Source organism: Lepidochelys kempii, chromosome 22 (genome assembly GCF_965140285.1).
Source record: "Lepidochelys kempii isolate rLepKem1 chromosome 22, rLepKem1.hap1, whole genome shotgun sequence".
Taxonomy (NCBI): Eukaryota; Metazoa; Chordata; order Testudines; family Cheloniidae; genus Lepidochelys; species Lepidochelys kempii.
This window is the reverse complement of record NC_136401.1, coordinates 17,266,615-17,287,312: the sequence shown is the minus strand read 5'-3', so window position 1 is coordinate 17,287,312 and position 20,698 is coordinate 17,266,615. Positions and strand designations below refer to the sequence as shown.

Here is a 20,698-nt window from a genome sequence, read left to right as displayed (position 1 = left end):
AGTGTCTTTATTTACTGTCTTAGAATTCTACATATTTATGCAGCTAAAGGTATGAGGGAATACACACTGGCAGCCGCAGAGCGTATGAGAGAGCTGCGAAGACTAGATGCCAAGGAGCACAGAGGAAAGGTAATGTAGGCACTGTACCCCACTCAAACCAGAATAGCAGCATTTAATTCACCTCTGTGCCAGCACTAAGCCTGAGCATCACTTCATTCCCACTGAAAAACGCATCTCCCATACATGATTCATAAGCCTTCTGAACACGGGTGAATTTCATCCTGGGGACAAGTACAGGATTTATTTCAGTTTCATGCAAGGGCCTTATCCAGGCATGTTTCTGTCTCTTTCTATGCTCAGAAGGGAGCACTGTGTTTCTCATAACACTGCCCATGACAAGAGTTCCATGCCTCTATAACAGGAGCATCCTTGGGCAACATGAGGGCTCAGTCTTCCCATGAGTCCTGCACGGAGTCCCTCTTCTTCCACACGGCCTTTTCTTTTTTATTAGTTTCACTGTTGCCAGTGTCTTGTATTGTATTTGTTTTGCTGCTATTTTCAGACTCCCCTGTTGGTTGCTGTAACTGCCAGACAACCAGCCATAGTCTATGATTTGATACTGACAGGGGCTGATGTCAATGCTGTGGACGATAAAGGGCAATCCGCTTTACACCTTGCGGCAACTTATGGATATGCACAAGTCATCCAGGTAGGAAGAGCGTCCTTATTTTAATTGCAAGCAATATAAAAGTGCAAAGAAATCACAGTATGGAGTGGTGTATTGAAAACCATGCTAAAGTTTCAGTTCTCAGGGGTTTCCTGGTCCTGCTTGCTGGCTATGGGGCTCTGTAGTGAAATATGCAATCTGGGTCTAGCAGCGGTAAGTCTGCAAAGAGCCAGTCTAGAGCAAGCTGGGTGAATTGTGCCTCTGTGCCTTAGGGAGCAGCCTGCATTGTCCCTCTCTGTTTTTGGTTCTCATGTTGTGAAGGTTCTGGATTGCAAGAAATAGTGCTGCACTGCAACCTTCCAGAAAGAGGATTTTGTTTTTATCTAACTTCTCAGTTTGTATGCCGTGACTGTAACAATCGATTTAGAGATGTGTTTCCAAAATGAACATCTCAGAAGTAAATATATCCTTAAGTAAAAATCTTTTGGCTTGATTTCATTCTTTCCAGTCCTTTATTAGGAGTCTTTTTTTCCACTTGCACCTAATATGTCGATCCTTCACTTCAAAGGAGATGGCTGAATATATTACTCCAGATATATATCATTGTGAATGAGAGCAGAATTTGGTCCCTGGATACATAGACTAGCTACCTACACAGTTTGCAAAATCAGATATATTTTTAAAATTCTGAATAGAGACAAGAGCTACTGATGTGGATTTTCAAAGGCACAAAGAGGAAGTAGGCATTCATGGTAGACTCTCAGCTGCCGTAAATTGTCATAGCTCTATTGACATCAGATTGATCAGGTCCCTGGCTCCAGTGCTTACTGAAAGTCAATTACACCTGACTGCCCTTTGTGCCTTTGAATATCTCTTCCGTTAACAATAGCAGTAAACTTTGTGGGCCACCTGCCGAGCCATTATTTCCTTTGTGTTTCAGCCTTCCTTGTTGTATAGCCAGATTCTGATACACTTATCACACTGAATAGTGCTTTATTTTGGGTGATCATAATCCCATTTTGGCCGGGACAGTCCCTTTTTTAAGCCCTGTCCCAGCCGGCCCGACTTTTTTTTTTTCTTCAAAAGTGGGCATTTGTCCCATTTGCTCTTGCTGACTCGATCAGTTGGCAAGAGCATAAGGGACAAATGCCCACTTTTGTCAAAAAAGTAGGGTGCACGGCGGAGGAATGTGTGGGGAGAAGGCAAGCAGAGGTGCCAGCCCTGCATGGGGCAGGGTGGCAGTGTTCCCGCAGGCAACAGTGTTCCCTTCCGACTGGCAACAGTCTCACGCAGGGGGAAGGGGACTCGGTCGAGCGGCTGAGGGTGTCCCGTTTTCCTTTGGGGAAATATGGTCACCCTAGCTTTATTCTACCAGAAATCCTATTGACTTGAACAGGATTTCTCGCAGAGAAAGGTACTACCCAACATGGGTGAGTGTATTGGAATAAGAAAAGGAGTACTTGTGGCACCTTAGAGACTAACCAATTTATTTGAGCATGAGCTTTCGTGAGCTACAGCTCACTTCATCAGATGTTTACCGTGGAAACTTTAGTAGATCATCGGTTGCTAATAAACTTTAAAAAAGCCTTTACCTCTCTTTCTATTCATACCAGCAGACACCATAGGCAGCTTCTCTAACACACTTCTGGCACCCACAATGCTAGGATTAAGGTAGGGCTGTTCCTCTAATGATGGCACCGCATTGTAAATGAAAGAATGTAGCAGGATCTCCTTAGTTCTGGCCGTTTGAATTCCAGCACTGGTTAACCATGCCTTATACACAGCCCTAAATTAATTCATAAATAGGAAGTTAATATGTAACTTTCAGAGTGCTTAAGCCTACATTCTTTTCACTCAGCCTCATAAAGTGCTTAATATGACAGGGAGGATTCCACTGAAGGGAATGTTTGTGGGGCACTTGTAAAACCTACAGAACCCTTTTTCATGGAAATGCATCTTTTTCACTTAAAATAAATGCTGCAAAATACATTCAGGCTCCCCAGTCTGTGAATTTTTAAAGTTTAATTCTGAACTTTTCTTCTCCCCCTTAATTAACTGAGATTAATAGTGAGGAAACTCAGAGCTATTTATCAATATTTTGTCTAGATAAATCATTCACATTATGTAAAGTTGGCTCTGATTCCAGGTGTCTCTGAAATTGGGGCCAAATTCAATGAAAGACTTAGTGTCTCATGCCTGTATGTTAAGTATTAAGGGTTCTGAATGAGTCATTACAATACAAGTATTTATATTTGAAAATCTCAGCTAAAATGCTAAGCTATGGGGAAATTAGGTTATTCAACAAAAGTAGGGAAAATGTTATACTTTCTAATATTTTTGATAAAGAGCCTGTATGAAGCATCACTTCAAATCACCACTATCTGGGGAAAAAAGAGCTGAATGTTTTCAAATGTTGCACTCTGCATTAAATCCAAACAATGCTCATTTCCATAGAAATTCTTAATGACTTTTACTAGTTTCATTTGCATACGGCCCCAGATATTACAAGCAGGCATGTTTGCTTCAGCCTGCCGTATTGCTACACATGACAATTTTACAATATGAACATTTCCAGTGTCAACAGAGCTTTAGGAAATGAAGTTATGCTGTAAATGATAATGTGTGGAGACAGCTTGTTATTTATGTTTTTCTAAGATAGCTCTAAATAAACGTGTTCACGTTGCAGGGAGGGTTAAAAGGCCTGAGTTTATATTGTTTGTTAACCCAGTACAGAGTGTGCTAAAGAAAGTAGGCTGAAGTACTTGACCATCATTGACATAGATACACTGACTAAAATGTATAGCTGTTAAAATAGAACTCAACAGAATTAATATTAAGACCTGTTCTAAGGGCTTAAGTGGGACTTTAGTAACACAACCTGGGTCTCCGGCATCTACACTGCATTATGCAGGCCCAAATCCAATCACCCATATCCCAGACTTCTGAGTGCACTCCCAAAATGTGGTCGCTCTAGCCTTTAGTTCGTGGTGCAGTGTGGGAAACCTTGACTGTCCACAAAACTTAACTGTCCAGAGGACAAAGAAGTGCAGCCCATGGGATGGTGGGATATTTTTGGTAGACTCCTGGAGCATGAATCCCATGGGGCTGCGTCTACACTGCAAAGCAACAGGATCCCAGCTTGACTGAGGCTCGGACCCTCCACGCCAGTGGAGTCCTGAGACCCTGGGTCAGCACGATTTGTGTGTTGATGGAAGGGGAGTTATGCTTGAGCTTGAGTTTGAACTCTGATATAGCCATACCCACATAGATAGGCTTTGTGCAGCTTTGTGGATAGGATTCACAGCCCAGTGAGTGAGTAGTTTGAAACCAAACAGTAGTTACCCTTCCTGTTGCTCTGGCAGACATGTTCAATATCAAAGCCCAGTGCCTCTGAATCTCTCATATACAGGACAGTTCAGCTTTCCTTTGGGCAGTACGGGTCAGTACATCAATGACCAAAGTTCAAGTTCTGGCCAAGGTAACCGGCAAAGGGGAGAAATGGGTTGATGCCCGTCTTTGCTTCTTTGTGATGGATAAAGAAGGTCTGTAAGGGCTTGGCTATTATTAAAGGGAGCAAAAGTGTTCTATATGTTTTTTACATTAGAAATTCAGTTGTTTCCCTCTGTTTTTCTTGGTAAATTCTATGATCCAGTAGGATTGTGGTATCACCAATATCCAAGGGGAAACGACATTTACCCAGCCGATTTGTGATCGTGGTTGGTCTCTCAGTCATGCCCAGTAGTGACCTTTTATACTGTAAGCCCTTTGGGGGAAGGTCTTTCTTTCCATAATCATAGAAATATGAGTCTCCAAGGGACCTGGGCAGGTCAGCACTGCCCTGCATTGCGGCAGGGCCAAGTAAACCTAAACCATCCCTGACAGGTGTTTGTCCAACCTGTTCTTTAAAAGCTCCAGTGATGGGGATTCCCCAATCTCTCTTGGAAGCCTGTTCCAGAGCTTAACTACCCTTATAGTGAGAAAGCTTTTCCTAATATCTAACCTAAATCTCTCTTCCTGAAGATTAAGCCCATTATGTGTACATACAGCGCTAAGCATGAAAGGGCCCCTGATCTCTGCCTGTAGCTTTTAGTTGCTACTGATGTACAGATTATTATTAGAATTATTACTCTCTAAAGTTATTTGAATTAAACATATTTTTAAAAACAAACACCCTGTATGCGACAAAAAGAAAAAAACTGTTTGTTAATGATTCAGCCCCTGCCATATCCCTTTGGTTAAGGATTGAGAAAACTCCCAATCCACAATTCTGCATCCTCCAACTAGACATCCAGCAAAAACAGGTAAGATTTAACATTCCTGATATTACCAATTAAAAAGCAAGCAGAAAAAAAATCCCTTATCCTGCACAAAATAAATAAAGAAATTAAATAAAAAATGGCCTTCTGTATCCATCATAAAGAAACAGAAAAAGTGCACAATACTGTTATTTCTCCTACTCCTGCCACCTTTAATACCTGAAAACATTTCCTGACAAGATGAAATAAAGGACCCATAGTTTTACAGTTGGGACAAAATAATTGACAGGTTTGAAACAATCGCTAACTCCAATACGTAGGCTAAGTGCATGAACATATAATTGGATTCATCTGTATTCTGGCATCAACAGAAATTCTTGCCAATCAGTTGACTCTGGGAATATTACAAATGTTTATGAATGCTTTGACTGGTTTTTGCTTTAAACAGCATTTTGCTGAATTTAATTTCTCCTGTGCTTTTGTCAACTCTAGGTTATTATGTCACTAGGTTTCCCTCACGATTTAGAAATGAAGGATTTTGAAGGTAAGATCATTTTAGTTTTAACTCTTTCACATTTTGGTTTTGCAGATTTTTATATTGGCATTATAACAATGAATAATAATTATAATGGAGAGATGAGGTGGGCGAGGTAATATTTTTTACAGGACCAACCACTGTTGGTGAAAGAGAGAAGCTTTCGGGCTTACACAAAGCTCTTCTTCATGTCAGAAAAAGACAAGCTCAAATGTTTCTGACCTGAAGAAAAGCTCTGTGTAAGCTTGAAAGCTTGTCTCTCTCATCAACAGAGGTTGGTCAAATGAAAGCTATTACCTCACCCACCTTGTGTCTCAAAGATCCTGGGACCAACATGGCTACAACAACACAGCAAATAATAATTATAATGGATATTTGGGGCTCAGATATTTGAATTCAATGAGTTTTGGGTGTGCAAGAATATCAAGGAGAGTGTTGACATCATAGGCTCTGTTTCAGCAAAGCACTTAAGCTATAGAATTCAATCATACTTAAACACATGCTTATGTCCCCTGTCTGAATAGGGATATTTTCCTGAACTTGGACCATAATGGATAACAAAGTAATGTATAATATATAATATAATTGGTTCTAAGGTTTATGGGCCTCTAATTACGTCTCATGTATTCCCAAGCAATTTGCCGTTCATCACTTTGAGTTAATTGTACACAAAAATATTCCTGGAATTCTCTCAGAATAGAGGGAACTGTTGGAAAAAGAGCTGAAAATAAGGCAAAGATTCAGAGCTAGTGCAAATGACCGATGATGATGATGATTTATTTACTTATTTTTGTACAACGGTAATGCCAAAAGGCCCCAATCACAGATCAAGGCCCCAGTGTGCTAGGCGCTGTATACAAGTCGAGAGCTCACAATCTAGGTTTCAGAGAAGATGCTGCACATAGATGAAACAGACAAAAGAGGGAGCCCTGACTTTACCAAAGAACTTACATTATTGTTTGCAGTGTTGTTGTAGCTGGGATACTGTGCACTGCAGACCAGGTGAGTGAGGTAATATCGTTTATTGGGCCAGCTTTTGTTAGTGAGAGAGACAAACTTTCGAGCTTACGCAGAGACCTGAAGAAGAGTTCTGTAGAACTCGAAAGCTTGCACTTTTGCCAACAGAAGTAGGTCCAATAAAAGACATTACGTCACCCACCTGCTCTCCCAGAACCACTTAGGGAGCCAACTCTTCTCAATATGTAAAGATTCACTTTGGCTCCCAGTGCCACTGGTATTTAAAATCTGTGTTAGGGACCCATTCTGTGATTTCCCTTTCCCTTGAGGCCTGTGTGTCTTTGGGGCACCCTAAACTATATGTGTGAGACCCGTGTCTCTCATGAAACCTCTTTTGTCATAATTGTCACTCAGGGTGAAAGGGGGCCAAAGTTGTCTTATTTATTTATTTTCCCCTTTATTTAAATCAACACTTTATTGAAACCATTTTAACCTTATTTCCTTTTTTTTTTTTTTAGGCCATACCCCACTTCACTGTGCTGTTCTGTCCCATAATTCCCTGTTCCGAGAGCAGCAGTGTCACCTTACACTAACTGAGGAACAGAAAAAAGAACTTCAGTACCAGAGTGAGGAGGTGCTATCGTGTATCCACCTTCTGGTGCAGATGGGAGCCTCCATCCACAGCCGAGTAAGGAGCGAACTTTGTTGCTTTCTATGGCTGAATTACTGATAACACTGTGTCATGGAGCAAGTGCGCCCAGTCTCTTCTTGGGACAGGGTGGGGGTAATGATGGTCCCATGGCTGAGTCTATACAACCATTGCTTGTCTTGGAATAGCTTGGCCTAGGGGTAAAAGTCCATATGGTTGCCCTCTCTCAGGGCTGTGTGGCCTGGCAGCCAGAGTGAACAGGGATGCCCCATCAGCAGGACTGTGTGACCCAATGACCAGAGTCAGTCTAACTGCTCTCTCTCAGGGCTGCGTGGCCCAATGGCCAGAGTCTGTATAATGGCCCTCTTCAGTAGGGCTATTTGGCCTGACTGCCAGTTAGGAGAGAGGGCCGTCACCTAGGGGAAGCAGGAGTGTGGCTGCCGGGTGGGGGACCTGGGCCGTCCCTGCTCCACCAGGTCCCAGCTCAGGGCCCTGTCAGTAGCAAGTATGCCCGCCAGTGGGGAATCCACCTGAAACACGCTGACCGCACACAAGGCTTACTACAGGGCAACTGAGGTAATTCTTACAGGACCCTTTCGGGGAAGGTGTTTTTGTATATATAAGCTGAATGGGATGGCAGTACTAAATTCATATCACAGAGATTAGAGCAGAGATGTGGTGGCACTATGTTACCAAGTGAAATAAGGAGCCTCATCCTTTTTCAACTACATGATCATGAAATGTTGACCAGTGGCATACAGGATGAGCATTTAGGGGCTTTCAGATCATTTATTCTACAAGTACTTTATTGTTGATTGTTGCATATTCAGGACCAAATCCTGTATCAGCATAATTCTCTGGGAGTCAGTGCTGATTTACCCCAGTTGAGGAGCTAGCCTTTAGTCTTCTCCAGCGAATTTACATAACTTGCTAAGCTCTTTTGCAAAAGCTTTGTTGTTGTTTTTTTAACAGGATGTTAAAAGCAACAAGACAGTAGTTCATTACACGGTACAGGATGGGAACATCTCCCTGCTCAAGTATTTCTTGGAACTAAATACTTTCATGTCTGAGGACTTTATCAACAGTAAGGTGAGTTAGGGCTGGCACTGGTGCATAATTTGAATGAACCACAACACATGGGGTATTCAATGGAAATGCAATATAACAACTGGATTTCACAGGAAAAGATTTTTGCATGCAAATATAGCAAACTATCCACGCTAAAAACAGGAAAATCAATGAACTGTGCAACTTTTCAAAGCTACCTTGAACCTGTGTATCCTGTTTCCATTTATAAAATGTATTGCAAGTAATATTTTCTTGAAGGCATCATGCAGGAAGCTAATGTGAGAAACAGAATATGGAGCTTTACATTTTGACCACGAAGAAAATCACATAATTTGTATTGCTGTTGTAACACTCACATACCCAGAATGGGGTTTGGAATCGCATTGTACTAGGAGCTGTATCAACAAAGATGAGCGATACTCCCTGCTTACAGTCTAAGGCTCTGATTCAGGAAAAGCAGCCCTAGTCAGAAAAGCATTGACGCACATGTCTAATTTTAAGCACATGCTTAAATTCCATTGAAGTCAAGGTTGTTTACCCATGTGATGAATGTTAAGCATATTCCTCAGTACTTTCAGAGTCCAGGCCTAGAAGACACAAAACAGATGAATGGTATGGGGATGAGGATAGAACATACAAGCAGAGGAATGTGGGGAGGAAATACCACTGCTTTGTTACCTACGTGTTTTGTTGCATCTTTTATTTTATTTTTTTAAAATTGGGACTAAGGTAGGGTGGCAGGAACAGGGGCGTTAGGAGAAGTGAGGAAGTAGAAAGAGAAGGAAGGGAAGAGGGACAATTATAGCTTGTCACCTTCTTAGGTATAAACAGCAGACAGGTTTTTGTGGGCATCACAGCAGAGGTAAGCCTTAAAGAGGAATTTGAAAGGAGGATCGAGGACTGGCTGCATGGATTGTATTCAGGAACGTTTTTCATTGGGGATCACTGCCCCATTGTGCTAGATGCCCTACACACACATCACAAAATGGCAATCCCTGCCCTAGGAAGCTTTGGCCCAAATTTTTAAAGGTATTTAGGTGTTGTGGCGCTAGGTGTTGCAATGCCTAAATATTTAGGAGCCTAAATCTCATTTTCAAAAAGGATTTAGGCATTTAGGAGCCAAGATCCCATAGACAGTCAATGGGATTTAGGCTCTCAGTGCCTAATTCCCCTTTGAAAATGAGATTTAGGTTTCCACATTTTTAGGCATTGCAGTGCTAAGTGTTGCAATGCCAAAATACCTTTAAAAATCTGGGCCTTACATTCTACATGGAGCATTGAATCTATACTGCATTGCAAAGAGTAGTATTCAAACATGGATCTTTGGCTAAGCAGTGAACAGCTGACACAAGGAGTGAGGGAGATAAGCAGAGAAGGGGTTGGGAAGGAAGGGGAAGGACAAGAAAAGTGACTACTCAGTGAGGATGAAGATCATTATTGAGTCATTTTGCAAGCTGAGCAAAGAGGCCTGAAATGATGCATTGTGCTGTTCCGCTTCCCAGTGCGATACCATGGGTGAGCAATAAAATGCAGCGCATTTCCCATCGCCTGTGCCATCCACAGTATGGAGCCAGACTCTTGGAAACAGCTCTGCTGCTTAGGGCTCATTCCAAGGACCACCAGCACAATCGTTTCCGCTCCAAATTATTTACACCCTTGAAGCAGGTCCCAGAACTGTGTGTCTATTTTGTCGGAGATCAGTGAAGTTGTTCATCGTCATGACTAGCTGTAACTTTGGGCTTGGAGAATGTAAATATTTTACTGGACATTTCCAGTTCCTGGAAACCATAAGGAGAGCTAAGGGGAGATAAAGAAGTGACATACAGCGGCCGATGAAAGCCGTGACCCAAAGTTGCATTTCAAGAGAAAGAGAAAGAAATCAGCCTGGTACAGCTTGCTCTGTTGCCAAGCCTCTAAGAGGATGTCTACACTGCAAAAAACCCAAACCACCCACGGCAGTGAGTCAGAGCCTGGGTCAGTTGTCTCAGGTTCACACTACAGAACTAAAAATAGCAGCGTAGATGTTCCCGCTTGGGCTAGAGTCTGGGTTCCGAAACCTGGAGAGGTGGGAGGGTCTCAGAGCCCGGGCTCCCGCCCAAGTGCCAACGTCTACACCGCTATTTTTAGCCCTGTTGTGCCAGTTCCCCGAGCCTAAGCCAGTTAACCCGGGCCCTGGGCAACGGGTATTGTGAGCGAACTTCATGACATTTATGCTTTAGTAGAGACCGTCCCCCTGACATATTTTCTGGAGTTTTTACTCATCGTGGCTTGCCTAGCAGCTAGACATAATGGGCAGACCCTCAGCGGATGTAAACGGGAGCTGTTCTTTCGGCTTCAGTGCAGCTACGCTCCAGCCACCATCTGTTCAAGCTGCCTCAGCCTTTTTTTTCAAAACCTTCTTATTTATTATTTTTCACACCCTGCCAGCACATTTATCAGCCCAGCTGAACTCAGCATTGCAACATTTGTCGCCACAGAGTGACATCTGGGACAACACCTAACACCAAATCATCACCACGAGTGGTGGATTTGTTGAGACTGGATGTACGTTTTTCAGCACCTGTCATCAGCTGTGAAGAAGGGGGAAAGAAAGTTATTCATCTAATGTCCAGAAATGAACATGGTTTGATACAGAGACTGAGAGAAAGCTGTACAATTAAATATTATGTAGCTCCATTTACCACAGCTGAGGGTCTGGGCTTATAAACACACAGATCCAACAGCAGAAATTCACTGTCATATGTACTCTGAAGTGTGGCTTCCTACCCTCATGTCAGCCTCTGACTTTTCAACGTGGCCTTATTGAGGAATCCTCCTTGTCTAGTTTACTTAACCGTTCTCCATTGGATTCAGCAGGAGAGAAGATGTTATTCAGTTCAGTTAATCCTGGTGCTCAGTTTTGTGGATGCACAAGTGACACTTGCATGTTTCTTCTTATAAAGTTCTATTTGACGGGGAATGGCATGTGCCTTTTGCTCTTTGTGGTGGGACAAAGATCTGTAAAGAATAGTCTCTCTCCTTACCCTTAATTTTTTGAAACACCCTGGTCTTTTTTGCATCATTCTCTCCCTTTATCTCTTAGGACCCATTGTACGGGCAATAACTTGTCCATGGGGTTCTGGTATCTGACACTGTCTCCTGATAATAATCCTGTAGGCTCTTTCTATGTTGATAGGATCATCTGGAGTCTTCAGCTGCTCTACTGTGTCTCTTGTAACCATTATTTCCAAGAAAAAAAGATTACATCGTTGTCCTCTTGTCTTTCCTGTAGTTGAAGAATGTGAAGAATTTGAGCCTGCACCCGGCCCTCATTTTGCTCTCATTTCTTTTCAGAGAGTTTCAGAAGTTTCTGCACACTGTTCAGTGTCTGCTCGTATTTCTTCACAACTGCATTGGCCTTGGCCCATGGGGCAGTCAAGGCCTGCTGTGCTCTTTCTAAAACACCCAAGAGAGAGTCTAGAGAGTCCCATTAGATTCCTGTCTGACTTTCTCCCATTTATGTTTAGCAGTTTACTAAAAGAAATATCTTTGCAATATTTACTAACAAGTGAGATCCGGGGCAAGACTTCTTAAGGGAATACTCAGATAGTACAGGCCAGAGGCCAGATCCAAAGCTCAGTGAAAGAAGTGGGAATGTTTCTGCTGACTCTAATGGGCTCTGTCTTAACCTTATATATATAAATTGATGGATGGATGGATGGATGGGGCAGTGAGGGAATAGGTGGGTAGATAGATGGGAGTCAGAGGCCAAGAAAGTGGGTCTTGGATCAGGGAATAAGTGCACTGGCAAGTTTTTAACTTGTTTGCTTTGCTTGTTGGGATCCTGGCTATGATTCAAGATCATGCCTATGTATGCAAATACCAGCTTCATTGAGATATTGAGTAAAATCTGACTGAAAGCTGCCACTTTCGATGATCTCCTGCCTCGATGGGTCTGACTCTTTACCTGCTACAGTGTGGAAATTCAGTGATCTGCCCAATACAAAGTCATTAACATTAACAGTTTCCCTGGAATCTTGGAGGAGTTCTCGAAAGTGCAGAGGGGCTTGGAGACCCTGAACTCCATCCCAGGGCCGAGTATGCAGCAAATACTGAACCACAGCACAGTTTGGAGGAGGATGAGATTGAGCCCACTGTGCCTTGAGGCTGCAGCCTGAAGTACTCCCCAGTAGGCGTGCTGGCGAGATGGGCATAATAGCTCTGGGAATGCTGGAGGAGAGCACATGGCAGCAATTGCTGGTGCACCTTGTTACAAGGTACAGCGAGTTGTTGCTCTGTAGAGCAGCCCTGCTCCACTGGCTAATGCAAAGGGGTGGGGAGTACTGGAGGGCATGACCCTGTCTTCTCCCCAGCCAACCCACCCTGTGTGTGAAATCTAGTGCCACAGCTGGCACTAAAGTCACCAGTCTCTTGTGCACCAAAAGCCTGATCCTGCATGCATTGAAGTGAATAGCAATGCTCCCTCCATTAAGCCATAAGATCATGCCCCTGTGCAATAGGAGAGAAGGCTCCCTGTGTTCTCTATCCCTTGTTCCCCGGCAGGACTGGGCATCATTTAGCCTGTAGTGTCCCTAATCCAACTTCCATTACAGTGAATGCAAAGGCTTTAATGAGAGTTAGTTCAGGCTTTATAAGATTAAGAGTCTTATTTGCCTAGCTGAATGTTTGGTTTCTGAAGATACCAGGGTTTCTGCCTCAAGACTGTTGTCAAAGATACAACATATAAACACAGATGTTTCATTTTTTCTTGAAAAGCCATATAAATAGCTAAGTAACAATAATTTTGTTTTATGGGATGGTAAAGTTGACATAACAGATTTGCTGATTCAGAACTTGTAAAAATACCTTGTTTCCCTAAAAAAAGCTTTTAAGAATTTCATATTTGTTTGCTATTTAGAGGTGTGTTTCAGAGTATCCTCTGCATCAGAGGTGCACGTGGAACAAAAATTACTAACCACTCCTTCTAAAATTGGTTATCATTTGTGTCCCGTACCTTTTAATGTCATCCCCTTTCCAACTGAGCTCATAAAATAACTGCAACTGCATATCAGTGTGTAAGAGCTAAGTAGTATTGTTTGTTATTTCATCAATTAATAAATAGAACAGAGGGAAATGAATTAGAACCACAGCAGGCGAAATGATAATACAAAGCTCAACAGAGCACCGTCTGTGAGGAATACATAATGATTTGAAAAATAAAAGTTATGGGGCTGGTTAAATATATTATCAGTATCATAGAATCTTTAATAAATTAGTCCCTTGCCATCTATATTTCTTTTATTAATCCTTTGTCACCAATCCTATTGACTCTTCTGGCTGTGCAGCGTGACAGGTTTTGTCCTGTCCTGTCAGATAACAGTGATAGAGTTCCTCTCCGGTTACAGAACTCAGTTTCAGGCCACCTATCGACCTGGCGAGGAATTACATTTCTTTTTTTTTTTCATTTTTAAGAATGCTTATGTTGAAGGACCCAGGAAAGCACTTATATATGTTCTTAAATCCCATTGCTTTTCATGGGACTTAAGCACATGCTTAAAATTAAGTACACGCTTACATGCTGTCCTGAATAGGATGCTTTCCAGAGATGGGGCCAATGACAGGTGTGATTTCTTTCACCTGCCCCAGTACTTGAGCCCCCTTATATATACAGTCCTAGCATATATTCTTAATAATATTACATAGAGATACATGGACAGCAGTAACCCTTCGAAAACTGGACACTTTCCAGGTGGATCACTTGTTATCTGAGTGTTTTGCAGTAAGTTCCACTAAGGACACTTGCCCAGTGATCCGGAACTTGGAAGAGCTCTAGCAGTAATAGGCAAGGTGTCTGGGACTTGCTTTTTTTGAACCAGGAAAAGCCCAGTGGCCAGGAAATCAATGTATTTTAGCTACAAATATAATCCATTAAATATTGTTCCTGATCCTCATTTACACTAAGGCCCTTTTACACTCTTCTGGCAGAGGCCTTAATGTGCATGTCAGAGCCGTGTAAAGCAGTGTTAGTGTAAATGAGAATCAGGCCCATTATTTTCAGCTATGATGCCATCACACAATTGTGTGTAGTGCATCCACGTGCCACCAAATTTTACTTTGTCTATGTAAAGTTAGTTTCTTGATAAGTGACTTTTCTTTAGCCCTTCAACTTCCTTCTACAAGGCACTTTATACGGACTAAGCCCATCTCTTTTTGCTAACAGCTAATCTGGTCCCTGCCGCCTAACAAGATATGGTTCTGCAGACATTTGCAGGCTCGTTGGGCTCATTGCTAGTCAGGTGTCTTTTGCTGGCCTCTGAGGTACTGCTACAGCCAGGTATCCATTCTTAAAGCGTCAAAAGCCACCAACTCTTAGAAGCAAAGCTTCTCCAACTTTGTAGCAGGTCTATTGAGTTGTGGTGTTTAGAACAGGCATATATAAGTAGCAGATAATGGAGATACCCTAAGATAACCAATATTTTCTGGCCTCTTCATCTCTAATTGACAGTTTTCCATTTTTTGTACCCTTTTAAAACTGAAAATATTTTTGCGGGGAACTGAAAGATACAATTGAACCATGGACTGTAAGGTGTTGTTGTTTTCTTTTCATTGTGCTAGGCTCATGGTAACACTGCTTTGCACATGGCAGCTGCTCTTTATCAGGACAAAAATCAGGAAGAAATTATCAAATTGCTCCTGGACCATGGGGCAGACCCAAGCATCCGAAACTTAGACAACGACCAGGCAATTCACATGGCACAGTCAGGAAAGGCTGGCGATCGGGTAAACATTACATACGGTTTATACTCTATAACTCTCCCTGCCTATTAAATATAGACATCATGTATCTTTATCGAAAGAAAGAATTCAGTTATAGGGAAATTTTGCTACTAAAATTCCCCGATTGAAAGCCTCTGAAACAATGGACCTTCATTCCATTCACTGTGCTAATTCTCCAGATCCCCAGCAATTACCATCCATCAGCTAGGCATTAAGGCCCAGATTTTCAAAAATGACTGTTGATTTGGGGTACTTCCATCTTCAGGGGTTCAACTTGAGACCTTTTAAAGGGCCCTGATTTGCAGTAAATGCTGAGTAATCACCCTCTGAAAATCAGGCTCCTTTAAGGTATGTCAAGTTGGGCACTGAAAATCACCAGTCACTTTTGAAAATCTTGGCCTAAATACAGTATTTCAGTGGGATTCTCCCGTCCCCCTCCTCCTCTGTTCTATCTAAACAGGGGAGGAGGAGAGAAATTGTCACTGCTCCATAAAGAGTAAGAAGAATTTCCAACTCCAGTGTTGTTCTGGTTGTTCCAAGCTGGAGGAAAGAAGAACTCGTCTTGCTACAGTGGCTTCCTACAGTTAGGACCTAATCCATGGCCTATTGAAGCCAATGGGGGTCATCCCAGAGGCCATCCTCTCTCTCTCACACACGCACAGTTCCCTCTGCAGCTGTTTCAGGTGAAGAAAGCCTCTGTCACCATTCCCAAGTGAATAGGGCTAGCTATTATGCCAGATAGGCTCTCCTCTGTTACAGCGAATTTGGGTCTCCCCTGTACTGGGGGGTGCACACAAAGGGCATATGCATACTTTGGCAATTCCATAGCCAAGGAGCATAACAGAAGTATTAATGGATGCTCTGGAGATCTTAGCGAACTGTCAGCACATTGCCTGCTGTTTACAGTGCCTGCATTTGTGAAAAGGTCACTGGAGCCCATTCTAATTGACAGTGGGATCATATACATCCACCATGTACGCATCCACCCACAATTTTACATGAGGTATATTAAGTCTTTATATTTGTTGGCAGGTCAGGCATTTGCTGAAGAAAGGGAGAGTCACGTCAGCATTTGTTACCTGCCGTCGAAACGCGAGATCCTAGATCACCTGCCAATTCAGACAGGGTTTTGCCTTGGTTTCCTGAGAAGGCACCTCCTTTCAGAAAAACTTGAAGTCTTTAAATCAAGACTGAATGACTTTCTAAAAGATACGTTCTAGTTTTGCCACAAGTTGTTGGCCTCAGTGACAGCGATTACTGGGTGAAATTCTGTGGCCTTTGTTATGCAGGAGGTCAGATTCTAACTGCCCCTTCTGGCCTTAAAGTCTATGAAAATCCAGAGGCTTCAGTGATGAACTGTAAGGTGCAAATGTGCTGTAGCCACTAAGTTGAGCTCACCATCGTATGAGTCACTTACAGATTTAAACTAGTTTAAATGGTGGATTCTCTGTCACTTGAAGTCTTTAAGTCATGATTTGAGGACTTCAGAGACTCAGCCAGAAGTTAGGGGTCTATAACAGGAGTGGGTGGGTGAGGTTCTGTGGCCTGCCATGTGCAGGAGGTCAGACTAGATGATCATGGTGGTCCCTTCTGGCCTCAAAGTCTATGAGTCTATGGCATTGTCATAGTTCCCCTGTGTGACCACCAGTATGTCTGAGCCTACGACATCTAAAGTGAAAATTCCTCTTGTCCATGAAGCTACTATCAATTCTGTTCCTCAGTATTTTGCATGAGAATATTGAAGTAGCCACACTTGAAAGCTTAGGTATCGTGCTTCTGACTCTAAGGGGGGAAAACAAATGCTCACAAGGATAAACATACAGGACCAGATCCTCAGATGGTGTAGGTTAGCATAACTCCGCTGAAGTCAATACAGCTGCACTAATTTACACCAGCTGAGAATCTAACCCACATATTCTATTTAGCATTCAGAAAAGTTAATTTAACAACAGTTCCTGTATGTAAAAATAACAGACCCGGCTGATCATTTGAGTTCTTCTCTTCTTTTAGGACTATCCTCCTACAGTATGTGCAATGACTAATGGGATTTTGCAGCTCCAATCATGTAGTTAAAAGAGTGCAGGAAATCACTTTGTCCTACAGAAGACAGGTAATGATCACTGGCAAACATGGTGACATGTTATCTAACCTGCTTAATTAGTTTAGTTAGATTAATCACAAAGGCAAAATCATCAGCATCAAACCTAGACTGTCGGTCATATGCCCCCAACTGATGGTAAAAGTAACCCAGAAAATCAGATGTCTGAAGAAAGGCCTGCTGGGTTTTGTTTTCAGGCATCTGTTTCATTTAAAATGTGTTAAAATTATTCTTTACAAAACAAATTACTTAAACCGAGGAAATTACCCAGAATAGTGACCAACATTCAGGATGCTCATTCAATATTTCCAATCAGAATAATCTATACAACACTGTCAATCATAGCAGGAATTATGGTCCTGAAAGCATTAAAATACAAGAAGCTAGATTCATCTCATCTGCCACCAAGGAGCATGAGGTCTGGGAGGAGAGTGAAAAGATGGCATGAGCTCATCTCTGTACTCTCTCAAATCCTCAGCTCACTCTGTGTTATTCCAGTCCCATGGTGTAATTTAGAGCAGTCTGAGGGTTGCCAATGGTCCCAAAGGACAAACATGGCATTGGGGAATGTAGGGAAGCCCCAGTCTGTCCATTCACTGTGGGCTTCCACTGTGGGCAAAGTGGGATTCATTGCAGGAATAAGGCCCAAAGCGTGAATGGAGAATATTCATAGTAACATTCTTAGCGGAATGTGTATTGTAGTAGATTCTTTCTATGGAAAGATTTGTGGGTTGCTATGCAATCGTAGACTGAAAATAGTGCCTCTCATGAGTCAATAGAAATGACGGGGAGTAAAGGTGACATTCTGACAATCAGTACCACAGATGGTAATTTTCATTAATTATATTTAATAAGTTGACTAGAAAGCATTTTGATTGTACCTCACTATTTCTCATTGTAGCACAAATGAATTTTTAACAAGTGTAAACAGAAAGGTAAAGGATACTTTTTTTAAATTTTTTTTTATTTTAGTTTTTTTGCAGCATCTACGTGACTTAGGAGCCTAAGTCCCAGCATCTTAGCTATTGGAAAGTGACTCAGCCTTCGCTTTTTGAACATTAGCGCTCAGTGTGTCCCTCTTGAATGATGCTGTTGCATTGGGAATCACTAGTGATTTGCACTGAGACTTAGGCTCATAAGTTATTTAGGGGTTTTGAAAAAGAACGTTTAGCCAAATGTTCAGCAGGTTTAGACTAAAGCTCTTCAGAAACACTGCTATAGGTATTGTAATTACAGATTGCTGTAACTCTTAGCCTTCCTCAAACCTTTCCCTCCCTACTACTTGGCTACTTCCTTTCACTGCATCACGTCTACATACCTGCCAACATCCTCTGACCAAAAAAAAAAAAAAAAAAGGTAGCTTGTATATTTGCATATATTTGCATACATTCAGGCACAAATCAGCCAAAGCACATGCCTTCTCATTTTGAAGCTATGCTGTAAGAAACTCTAGCGTGGGAATGAATGCATGCACGAGTGAATGTTCAATGGGTGACACGTGTAAATGCAAATAAATAAATAAATGCAGTTGTTTAACTTGCTACCATCAGAAATCTGTGAATAACACTGAGCATTTAATACACTTTAATGCAACCACTCATGCAGATTTTTATGTGGAAATCCTTATTTGTGAAATGAATTGGATACCATCATACAATACATGGAATAAACCATTCTTGAATTAATGAGTGTATAAATTATTAGCTCCCCTAATTACTTTCTTTAACATGTTTAATATTTAACCCTTAATAACAACAACACATAGCTCTTGTATAGCACTTTTCATCTGTATAGTTCAAAATTCTTTACAATGGAGGGAAAATTTCACTATCTCCATTTTACAGATGGGGAAACTGAGGCACGGGGAGGTACTATGACTTGCCCAGTGCCAGACAGTGAATCAGTGCAACAGCTGGGAAATAGAACATAGGTCTACCACATTCCAGGCCAGGGTCTTATCTATTGGAGCATGCAACTCTCAAAGTGCCTCTTTCAGCCATTCTTTTCTGAACATTAGTGTGTGAAATGTCCCTCTGGAATGATGATGTTATTGGAAATCACTACTAGTTGCTGAAAGCTATACATTGGTGTGTGTGCATAACATGATGACTGCTAAGAACAGCAGAATGTCAAACAGGCCTGCTTCTTTGTTACACTGAGGCCCTTTTACACCACTCTGGCATTGAATAGAAGCTTTAAAATAAGCATAACTGTAATTTATGTCCATTTTAAGGCCCCTTTAGATGGACAGATAGGTGCAAAGTGGCGTTAATGTAATCCGGTCAGATCCAGTGTTCCTGCAAAATAAATATTTAAAAGGAAAGGTTATTTTTTAAAATGGTACGCTCCACTTGTAATAAGCTTTTCCCTATAGGAATATGGGCATGTCTTAGGTTTTCGATGCACGTACTGATCCAAAGCCCACTGAAATCAATGGGAATGATTTCATTGATATCAAAGGCTTTGGATCAGGGCCCGAGACATTTGGCAGCAAAGCTGTTGAATCCAGATAACAGGTAAAGAAACCATTTGAAAATAAAGCACCTTTTCCTCTTCTAGAGTGAAAATGACCACCGTGCAGAGAAACAGCACTACACCTGTGCACCATTTAAGTCCCTCTTATGCCCTCAAAATAGGATTTATGTACTAGTGCATAGGCTTCTGCTGACTGCACAGGGCTGAGTTTCACTCATTCAGTAGTACCTTACTCTGCAAGAGAGAAAGATACCTGTTGATTTCAATGCAATTGTTCAAGCAATAAGGCACTATACACCATGAGAAAGGATGGTAGAATTTGGCCCTCTGTTTTGTCCAGGTTTATCCTTTCCTACCTTTGACTTAGCAAAGGTTGTTACTCAAAAGGCACTGTTACCATTAAACAAAGGCATGGAGAATTAGCACTATGGAAAATCTCCAAATGGTCTGTAGTTGAAAGCAAGGAACTATTATTTGATGGATTAAACAGGGTATTAGCAGAAAGCCCTAATTTAAGAGGTTTTGTCTTACCTAAATCTGCACAGTGCAGTTTGAAATTGGGGTCCAGACATTAGGTTTGTTAATGGCTTAAGTCTCAATTTCTTATAAGAAGGGAATTATCTTAAAATAAAATATCAATATTTTATATGCAAACTATATAATCTATATTTATTATATAAACATTGGCCAAATTCTCAGCGGATGCAAATCAGTGTAACTCCAGTGGTCCTTTGCCAGTTTATATCAACTGAGGACCTGGCCCAAAGTGTTTTCTTTTAAACAAAATTGAAAAACAAAAAACACAAAAAATAAAAAAAAATTTAAAAAAAGTCCTGCATTCCTTATTGTTGAAAAAGCCCAGGAGCAACCTTTGATGAATTGTCTCCTTCTGTCATTTCTTTCTGATGTTAATAGACAGTCCATCTGTGGCTCAATAATCAGCAAGTTTTTACTTGCACTGAATGAATCATCTGAAACGAATGAAAGACCTGAGGACCTGGAAACATAACAACCCAAAACACAAACAAAAGTCTGTAACATGTTTGCCGTCCTAGGCTTGGACTCAAAAATAATAGACAAAATTGCAGAAACGAATGACTGATGGCATTATTCCAAAGGTCTATGAAAGACCAAAAATAAAAAAAAAAAAAAAAAAATGGTGTCAGTTCTGAGACCTGAATTTGTAAAGGACAGGGACAGAAACATGGCCTGTGATTGCCATGCCTCTGGCCTTCAT

General features: G+C 41.6%; 1 protein-coding gene across 1 annotated transcript; it reads left to right on the top strand.

Annotated features, from left to right (window-relative positions):
- The first annotated feature begins 51 nt into the window (after window positions 1–51).
- LOC140901561 (NF-kappa-B inhibitor delta-like) lies at window positions 52–19,499 on the top strand. The gene is made up of 7 exons (XM_078849852.1): window positions 52–129; window positions 563–709; window positions 5,416–5,467; window positions 6,934–7,103; window positions 8,037–8,153; window positions 14,727–14,891; window positions 19,380–19,499. The coding sequence occupies exons 1-7, from the start codon at window positions 52–54 to the stop codon at window positions 19,497–19,499; spliced, it is 849 nt and encodes a 282-aa protein (XP_078705978.1).
- The last annotated feature ends 1,199 nt before the right edge of the window (window positions 19,500–20,698 follow it).

Coding starts and splice junctions, on each gene's coding strand:
- LOC140901561 (XM_078849852.1), top strand. CDS start 52: ATGAGGGAATACACACTGGCAGCCGCAGAGCGTATGAGAGAGCTGCGA. Junction 130..562: donor CCAAGGAGCACAGAGGAAAG/GTAATGTAGGCA, acceptor TGCTATTTTCAG/ACTCCCCTGTTGGTTGCTGT. Junction 14,892..19,379: donor CAGGAAAGGCTGGCGATCGG/GTAAACATTACA, acceptor GGCATGTCTTAG/GTTTTCGATGCACGTACTGA.